Source organism: Coturnix japonica, chromosome Z, assembly GCF_001577835.2.
Source record: "Coturnix japonica isolate 7356 chromosome Z, Coturnix japonica 2.1, whole genome shotgun sequence".
Classification (NCBI taxonomy): Eukaryota; Metazoa; Chordata; class Aves; order Galliformes; family Phasianidae; genus Coturnix; species Coturnix japonica.
The window spans coordinates 12,106,191-12,115,411 of record NC_029547.1 but is presented as its reverse complement, the minus strand read 5'-3'; the positions used below and the strand labels follow the sequence as shown (position 1 = coordinate 12,115,411).

General features: G+C 48.5%; 1 protein-coding gene and 1 long non-coding RNA gene across 2 annotated transcripts in view; one reads left to right on the top strand and one right to left on the bottom strand.

Moving 5' to 3' along the window:
• Positions 1 to 5,125: 5,125 nt before the first annotated feature.
• The window catches only part of OTP (orthopedia homeobox), a 6,049-nt gene continuing 1,953 nt past the window's right edge, over positions 5,126 to 9,221 (top strand). Inside the window, exons 1-2 of the mRNA XM_015848523.2 lie at positions 5,126 to 5,397; positions 6,437 to 6,846. Coding sequence (XP_015704009.1) covers positions 5,361 to 5,397; positions 6,437 to 6,846 — 447 coding nt within the window. The 5' untranslated portion in view covers positions 5,126 to 5,360. The remainder of the gene's footprint in view (positions 5,398 to 6,436; positions 6,847 to 9,221) is intronic.
• LOC107305879 overlaps positions 7,165 to 9,221 on the bottom strand; it is a 4,278-nt gene continuing 2,221 nt past the window's right edge. Inside the window, exon 3 of the long non-coding RNA XR_004305641.1 lies at positions 7,165 to 9,204. This is a non-coding gene — a long non-coding RNA (uncharacterized LOC107305879). The remainder of the gene's footprint in view (positions 9,205 to 9,221) is intronic.

Here is a 9,221-nt window from a genome sequence, read left to right as displayed (position 1 = left end):
AGACTTGTCACCTAACTGAATAACTGATATATGATTATTTATCTTGAGTAAATAGAAATCAGAAAAGCAGCGAACTTAACACATACAAACAAAATATGTATGTTTCTTATTACTATATACCGCCTATGTAATTGAAGGGATTAAAGCTGCGGTGTTAATAAAGGAGAAAGTTAAATCCCCCCGCGTCAGACCGCGATGTACGTCGTGCCATTGCCATGCCTGGCGGCTCGTTTTTCCTGCCACACGGGGAAATTTCGCATTAAAATAAAATAAATACGCTGGCTTGTTAAATAAATACTTCAAACGCCAGCAGGAATACTCTTCCCAGAACTGATCTGTATCCCTACACAGACGCGTATCTTAAACACGGTTCGTAATGGTCATCTCTTTGCTTGGAGTAACCCTGATAATTCCTGCCTGACTAAATACGCGGAACAACGAGGAGCTTCGTACGGATGCTCGGCATTTCCAAGTTTCGGAACTTACATTAATAAGGCACAAGACCACACATAAACACATACACACAAAGCTGGGGGAGAGAAGGAGGTGACTTTCGTGTGTACAGAGTTTGCATTTGCACGCAGGAGGTCGGGTGCGGGGGTGTCAGGCGTACGTTGTATTAAAATAGCTTTTTCCCCATAAAAGACTGGCTGTCATAGTTGTGATGAAAATTAATTGATAGAAGCCATCCTTTCAATCTAAAGCACCCGATCCGCTGTCGAGCGCTTCCCCGCAGCCTGCCAGCGAGGAGACAATCGGAGATGCCGCCTTTGACTTAGCCGGAGTGAGATACAGATATTCAGATAAATAAGCAAATAAGAGGAAGACGATGCTCTTAAACGTGTTTGAGGGAGGATGACAGGAGGCTCGAGCTCTCCGTGCCGTGCTCGGAAAGGCTATTTTCGGAACGTCTGACGGCTGCGTTTCTTATCAGCTGCGATCGTTCTTGCCTCGGATATGTTTAAACTTCATAAAGTTGCTATCAAAGAAGTATATTTATTACAGCTACAAAATGCTGCATGCAGCCTAATGTCGTAAAGCAGCGATGATCATCATATTTAGCTCTGACTAGAATGAATAAATCGGGATCTGTGGCTGCTGGCAGCCTTGTCCTTCTTTTCCAAATAAGTCATTTTTTCGAGGGGGTTTATTGAAATAAAAACACGTGTTTATGTTTTTCCATTTCTTAACTCCAAATCACGCCTAACGAAAGGATATAGTTTGATTTGTCATCTGTGCTTAGGCTGTGCCGATGTGGAAAAGTAAACAGGAGCCTAAGTCACTTGATTTGTTTTCTATAAGCAAATAACACTCAAAAGCATAGCCGTAATTTACGACGAATTAAAATTGATTCTTTTCATCAGGCAAGAAAATAGGGAAATGTGAGGTCGTTAATTATTGAGGGAGGCGCCTCTCATTAAAGCGAACAATGTTACAATGCAGCACTGAGGAGCGGGAATGTGAATAACAATATCCGATATTTCAGCACTGCCGTCTGGAGATACCAAAAAAGCAGCGCGGAGAAGCCAGGCAGCCCAAAGTTACATCCTATAAACGCCAGGAGCGTGTGCTAAGTGTAAAAAGCAATTACGTCGCTCTGCATACAGCAGCCCCCTTAACTGGATGGATGCTCAATAAATACATAAATAAAATATCAAATTACAAAACCGATCAGCCATTTACGCCAAGCCACCCCGCTGACTTTAGCAGTTTAACCTTATTTTATCGTGTTTCTTGCTCCAAATATAATTATTCTGCCAAAAGAAGGTTCTGTTCCTAAATCAGAGCAGAATTGGTTAAATACACTTGTTTATATTACAGCCTCATTCAATCAGGGCTTGAGTTTAGCTGCGAGGGGAGGGGGGAGAGCGCCGGGGGCCGGAAAGTTCTCTCCCCTTTTTTCCCGGGGTCACAGCACCGGAGAATTGGGGTTACGTCGCAGTGGCTGCGGCACGCCCCGGCCCGCAGCCCTTCCGCAGGCGGTCGGCGGCCCGCGGGGAGCGGCGGCCCCGGCCCGGACCCCGCATCGGGCCCGACGGAAAGAGAAAGAAGGCGAGGGGGGGAGACTATCTCCCTCCCGGTGCCAAGCCCCTTGGCAGGCGCTCCTGTACGAAATTCAATCTCTATTTTTTATGAGAAGTAAACTGTCTAAATAAATTTTATTAGGGGCAACCAATATATTTTCTGGTAGTTCCCTTTGTTCCAGTTCTACGTGTGTGTAACAATCTAAAACCTATTTATTGAGGAAAAATCACTGGATCCGTCATAGAAAATCCTTTTACTTTGCTCTGAAGTGATTTCTGAAGACACTCTTGTCACTCTGAAGATTTTGGGCCATTGCGCTAAAGCTTTTCCTTGTTAAGAACTTCAGTTCCTACGATCATGTGGGGAATACCGTAAATTATAACAGGGAATGGACTTGACTGGCAGTTTTCTGGCTACGCTGGGAAAATGGAAAGATGACGGGAAATAAAATCCTTGTAAATACATCTCCAGCGCTGCCCAGGTGAATTCAGGCACTTGACAAAACAAGAGTGTGCGGAAGCGGAATGTGATTAGAGATTTTTACATATACCCCATTGTCATTTTTTTTTTTTTTTTTCTCTGACACGCTTAAGCGTCAGCCCCGCTCTCCCTTTTCCCTCACGCGGACTTCCTTCTCTGATTTCCCCCCTTCCCCTAAGACGATTGCGCTCTGAAGTCTTGGAAGAAATGATTTAGTTTGTTTATACTGCTATAAAAATCAAGAGCAATAGAAAAGTCATAAAATGAAGCGCGCTATCAATCACACTGCAACATTGTTATTCAGCAGTTACTAACAGAGATTGATAATCCTTTGATTTCATCCCATTGTTATTACTCTGATGTGTCTGCACATTAACTATTACACATTTATTTATCGACCTGAAACACACAACAACACGGCACGGATACACACGTACAGCCGCGCTGCTGCCCGCAATAAGCTCCGCAGAAGCGGAGCCCGTACCCGCACCGCCGGGGCACTTTCCCCTGTAGCTGCAGACAGCCTGAGCGCCCTGCGGACCCCGGCCGAGCCCGGACCCCTCGCTAACTCCAGCCCGGAGCCGCGGTGCCCGTGCTCGGGCAGGGCCAGAGCCGCAGCAGCAGCGAAAAGGCCGCTCACCCCGGCACCGCCGCCGCCCGCCGCCCTTCTCCCCGCCGGCGGAGCCCGGCCCGGCCCCGCACCACTCCGGCTGCGCCTTTGGGGGCTCCACTCCGCGGCTCTCGGCGCACGGCAGCGGCCGCGGGCGGCTCTCGGGAACGTTCAAGGCCCGAGCGTCCCCTTCTCCATTGGAGCTGCACAAGAAACTGTGATTTTCAAAGAAAATAATAATAATAATAATAATAAAAGTAGCCGAAGAAATAAGATATCTCCTCCAACCCCCACTCAACACCCACCCCTCCCCCCCTCCATCTTCCACCCCCACAAAAAATTAAAAAAAAAAAAAAAAAAAAAAGGAAAAATAAATAAATAAAATAAAATAAAACAAAAAATCCCGAAACTCCCACCCCACCTCTATCTCTTTCTCTCTGTGTCTCTCCATCTAAATTGTGGCCCGGCTCTGGGTCTCTCCCCCTGCTCTCAGCTGCCGTTCCCGGGCACTCAGGTTCATTGCAACAGCCCGACATCTCGAAAGCTGAATTGAATCAATGTAGCCAAAGATTTGAGCGGGGAGGGGAGGGAGGGGGTGGGAAAAAAAAAAAAAAAAAAAAAAAAAAAGGCAGCAAAACTGCCCTAGAGATCGGTCGGCCGGTTCCTTTGTCTCCTCGTTCAGTCGCTGCCGAAACCCCGCACATCTGAGCCGCAAACAAAACCACTCTTGCATCTGTTCGCGAGCTGTATTTACAATGTTTTGTGTAAGTCAATCGGACGGAGGAAAAAAAAGGCCATTGGCGCTATATTATTTAACACAGACTTCAATGGGCTCCCTTTTTGGTGGAAGCTTTATTTACACTAAATGAATAATCTTAATTGCATCACTTCTGAATTAAAAATCAATGTTAATCAACTTGGAAGTAGTAAATATCAGTTTTCATTGCGCCCGGGTAAAGGGTATTTTTCTTGTTTTGCAAATAAAAATACAAGTCAAATAACTTTAAAAGGGCATTATGTTCTGCTACAAATACAATTGAAACGGATTGTTTAGGAGCGGATCAGAAATGGTACAGAATTTTGCACTTAATTTCCTCAGTTATCATTTACAATAAGAACCTCTTGGCTTGACAGCCAAGTCTAAACAGTAGTAAATTAGTACAAATTTATACTGATTTTACTCTAATAATCGTAATAAAAGCTTATAGATTTGGCACTAATTACATAAATGCCTAATGATCTTGAAAATTACTCTGGTTAGAAATATATTACTAATCTAAACTTTGTTGTTGGCTGGCTTTGAAAAATCAGAACATTAGAAATGGTTCGCTTCACTTGTGCAAAGCACTTTAAATTGTTCAAGTAGTTTAACATATTCAAGAGGAAAATAAAAAGCATTTAACTTTATTTACTGCTTTAAATTGAGTTTGCAGGCGAGCCCAACTTGCAAACTTTAATGGCGAAATCCGGGCTCGGGGGCTCCCGCACCCGCCGGGACACGCGCTGCTCGCTCCCTTTTACCGGGGGATGCGATGCGACGCGAGTCGAACTCGAGGGGAAGGCGCTGTCGGGGACACTGTCGGGACTTCCACTCCCGCTGGGGCCGCCTGAGAGCCGCCGTCCCACCCGCCCCCAGGACGAGAGGGGCAGCGCCGCAGCACAGCCGTTCGCAACATCCCTTGTGTCGCGGGGGGCTCGGAGCCGCCCCCGGGGAGCCAGAACTGTTCGGGGCAGAGGGCGAGCTCCGAGAAGGCACGGAAAATAAAAAGAGGGAGAAAAGGAATGATAAAACCCGATAAATGACGGGTGACCCGGAGATAGGAGAGGGGCGGCCACTGCGCGCTCGGAGGAGAAGGGAGAAGGGGAAAGGGGGAGGGTGGGCGCGGAGGAGAGCGGAGCGGGGAAGGGAGCGGCGGCGCGGAGCGGGCCGGCGGCGGGAGGCCGGGGCGGCGGCGGGCGGGCGGCGGGCGGGCGGAGCGGGGCGCTCCGGGCGCTGACATTTGCAGGCTGCCCTCCTGATTGGTCCCCGCGCCGAGCTGCTCACGGGTTCATTGAAGTGTTAAGCACCTCCCCGTCTCTCTAAAGGACATTATAATGCAAGAGACCCCCTTTTTAACCACACACCGAATTTTCTTTCATTTAGGCGATCTATATATATCTATATCTTATATCTTATATCTATTTTAAATAACTTAAGGCCGCTAAAATTTGGGGGGGAACAGCCTTCGCCCTGGAGCGGTGCGCGATGCTGTCTCACGCCGACCTCCTGGACGCCCGTCTCGGTGAGTTCCTCGGCGCTCCCCCGCCCCGCGGCGGCTGCACCGGCGGCGGCGAGCGGGGCGGAATCCGGGGCAGGAAATTGACAATTTGTTCCTTATTTCACCTTAATGCGATCTAAATGGGCTAATTCCTTTAAAAGTAATTGTACTGTATTAAAGTTTAATTTGATTTAACATCGTCCTAAAAAAAAAATAAAATAATAATAATAATAATAGAGGGAAACAGAGAGGGAGACCTAAGGAGTGTGCAGATCCTCAGCGAGTTGCGGATCATTTAATCTCTTTTTCCTTGTTTTTATACACATACCTGTGCGTTATTACGATTATGATGAGTATTATTATTTTAGGGTAGAAGAGCTCGATGGTATTTACGAAGGAGTATGGGGTGGCCTTTTCCTGCTTGCCTGCTCGCGTTCTTCTCGACTTCCTTCCTTAAAAAAAAAAAAAAAAAAAAAAAAAAAAAAAAAAAAGCCAAACCAAATCAAATCAAAACAACAACAACAAAAAAAAAAAACCCACAAAAATCAATCAAACAAACAAAAAAACAAAACAAATTTCTTTATCCACCTCTTTGTGGCTCTTCATCCGTACGTTGTTTCGGAGGAGAAGAGTGAGGAGAGGGGAACGCTGCTCGGCGGCCCCCTCCCGGCTCCTCGGTCGGTAACGCTCCTGGCAGCAGGGCAGCCGCAGCCTCATCTCTCTCTCTTTTCTCTCTACCTCTTTCTTTCTTTTATCAGCTGGGAAAACCCCGAGCAGAGCCCGGCAAAACTTGCCCCCCTCCCCCTCGCCCCGCTCCCCTCCCTTCACCGCGTTAGGGGAGGCCCGGCGGGAAGCTGTTATTTAAGCGGGGAGAGGAGCGGCTCGCCGTAAAGTTTTCTCTCCCCCTCCTCGAGCTGCCGCGGGCTGGGGGCTCTGCGGGCCGCGGGAGGTGGGGCCGGTGAGGCCGGTTGCTCCTCGCCGCTCCGATGGACGCGAGCGGGGCTGAGACTGGGGCCACCCTCCCGGCTGCAGGGCAGTGACCGCGGCTCCTTTGCTTTCGCAGGGATGAAAGATGCGGCCGAGCTGCTGGGACACCGGGAGGCGGTGAAGTGCCGGCTGGGAGTAGGGGGCTCGGATCCGGGGGGACACCCGGGAGACATGGCCCCCAACTCGGACACGGTGGAAGGGACCACCCTGCTGCCGGGGGAGGACATCACTACGGTGGGATCCAATCCCAGCTCCTTGGCCGTCAGCGCCAAAGACGCCGACAAGCAGCAAGGCCAGCAGGGCGGCCAGAACCCCAGCCAGGCGGGACAGCAGCAGGGCCAGCAGAAGCAGAAGCGACACCGCACCCGCTTCACGCGGGCTCAGCTGGACGTGCTGGAGGCCCTGTTCGCCAAGACCCGCTACCCCGACATCTTCATGCGGGAGGAGGTGGCCTTGAAGATCGACCTGACCGAGTCCCGAGTGCAGGTACGTGCTGCCGTCCCCGCGCAGCGCCAGCTCCGGCCACACTCTTATCCCGGGGCCGCGGGCTACGGCTGGGCTGGCGCCGGGCTCGAGGGTGCGGCCGGGGGGTTGGCGTCCCGAAACCACAGCCGGGGAAACTACCCCCGAGAGCAGCAGTTCGGGCTCTAAGCCGGACCCTCTCACTCCCCGCCCCTTTCCGCTGTCCCCGCAGGAGGGTGGCGGAGACGGCGCGCCGAGGGCCGTCCCCTTGTCCCCTACACGCTCGCGCCGCCGTTATCCCGAGCGGGACGAGAGCGGAGAGGCTCCTGCCCACGGCCCGCGTGTGGGCTCCTGGAGCTCAAAGGAGGACGCAGGAGTCATAGCCCGAGAGGGGGCAGCCCCAGCGTGGCAAAGGGTCCGAGCTCAGAGGAATCGCCCCGGGTCGGCGAGGCCGTCCCCGCGTCCCACTCTCCCTCCCCGTCGCCGGGGCAGCTGTTCGCGGTGCTGAAAGGAGGGCGCAGAGGGAGTGGAGGAAGCCGTCTGCCAAAAGGCACTTTTGATGAGCGCAGAGGTATCCAAAATAGGTGTTTCCTCGATTAGGATGTCGGATTCGGCAGGAGGAGCGAGTAACTTCGACACGCAGGGAGCGATTTTTCTATCGCCTAGAGTGCGCGCAGATATGCACACAGAGAGACATACCCGTGCACGTAGGCACATAAGAAACCACTGAAAGCAAACGAGAGGAGTTGGAAGAAGTGAGAGATGGATCTCTGCCGGACCGCTCGGCGTGCGCTCCGGGGCCAGGGCTGCGTTAATATCCCGCCGAGGGCGCAGTTCAGGAGCGGAGCGCTCACTGTGGGATGCGCTCTCTCAGTTCAGGGCAGCGCTCTGGGAGCTCCGGCTCTCAAAATTGCCGTCGGCAAGCCCTGGCCCCTCTGCCAAATAAAGGCACGCAGCAGAAACCCCTCAACAGAAACCGTCCCAGGTCCTGAATGTGACAGAAAATGCGCGTCTGCTTCTAGAAAGTAAAACAATTTGACCCAGCCTACGCAGGACTATAATTACTTTAAATTAAGAAAGAAATTAGATTCACAAATAAAATATAATTGGACAACTGACTCTATGAAAAAAGAAAACGAGGTCTATTAAACTTTATTGGGTTTCCCAAAGGTTAATGATACCAATTTCAATATTAGGAGTGTGGTAAATGAAGTAAAATATAAAATGGAAATAGTTATTTTCTAACAGCACATCAAAGAAATCCGTAGAAAGAAAGACAAAGTGTTTTAATGGCCTCAGCATAATCTTAAACCAATGATAATAGCTCGAGGCTGCTGATAAAAACAGTTTAATAGGGTGGCAATTTAAATATTTTTTACAATAATGTTCTGTAGTTTAAAAAGTAATCAGATCAACACAACCTTCTTAATTAACACTTCAGAATGATTAACATTATGTAATCTAGTGCAAAATAATTTATGTAAAATGTATTTACTTCACAATCTGCTGTACCACCGCTCCTTGACCAAATTTAAATTAAATAGTAATTGGTTTATGTTCTTATACAAGTACTTTATAGTTTTCTTTATAGTTAACAGATTGCCCACACGTTCCTTGCAGCGCGAGGGCTCCGCATTGATTAAGAAGTGATATAAATAGTTAATTTATAGCGGCTGTATATGTTTTTAAGGGTTTTGGATGCCAGGATAAATTACCTCTTCCCTCGTCCTAGATCTGTATTTAATGTATATGATACATTTAAATAATTATTAGAGCGGCTGGTGCTTAAACGAGAGTCCAATTCCACGTCTGATATTGCTCTGCTTTTCAGGCTGGTGTAATAAAACCATTCTTTTTATAGCATGCCATTATTAGAAACCAATTTCAGAATTATTTATAACCTGGAATGGCTTATTAAGCAGCAATGCGAGAATCATGCAAATTACGCGATCAAATGCAATATAATAAGCATAATCATTAGTCTCTAGCACGGATTAATTAACTTTCAATATTTTATTTACATAAAAACCAAATCAGTGAAATAACTTCTGCACAGTCAGGCTTGCCTTTCAATATTTTATACGAACAAAAATAATGTGCTGTAATTCCATTGACCGTGTCCCCCACAATGGTCCCGTCACCTGCCACATCTTAATAGGGGACAAGCTGAGAGTATTTTCTAGTTTTCTAATGGAATGAGAAATTGCATTTTCTCCCTCTCCCAGCACTATTAAAGTGTAATGAATTCGGCCCAGAGTTCACGGCTGGCTGATCGAAATGAACCTGAGATCTGAGCTTTAATACAGCTCTCCAGATTTCCTACCAAATCTTCACATTAATCATCCGCTGGATTCCAATGAGATCTTCATAAAGCTCTGGCTTCTGAAAAAAAAAAAAAA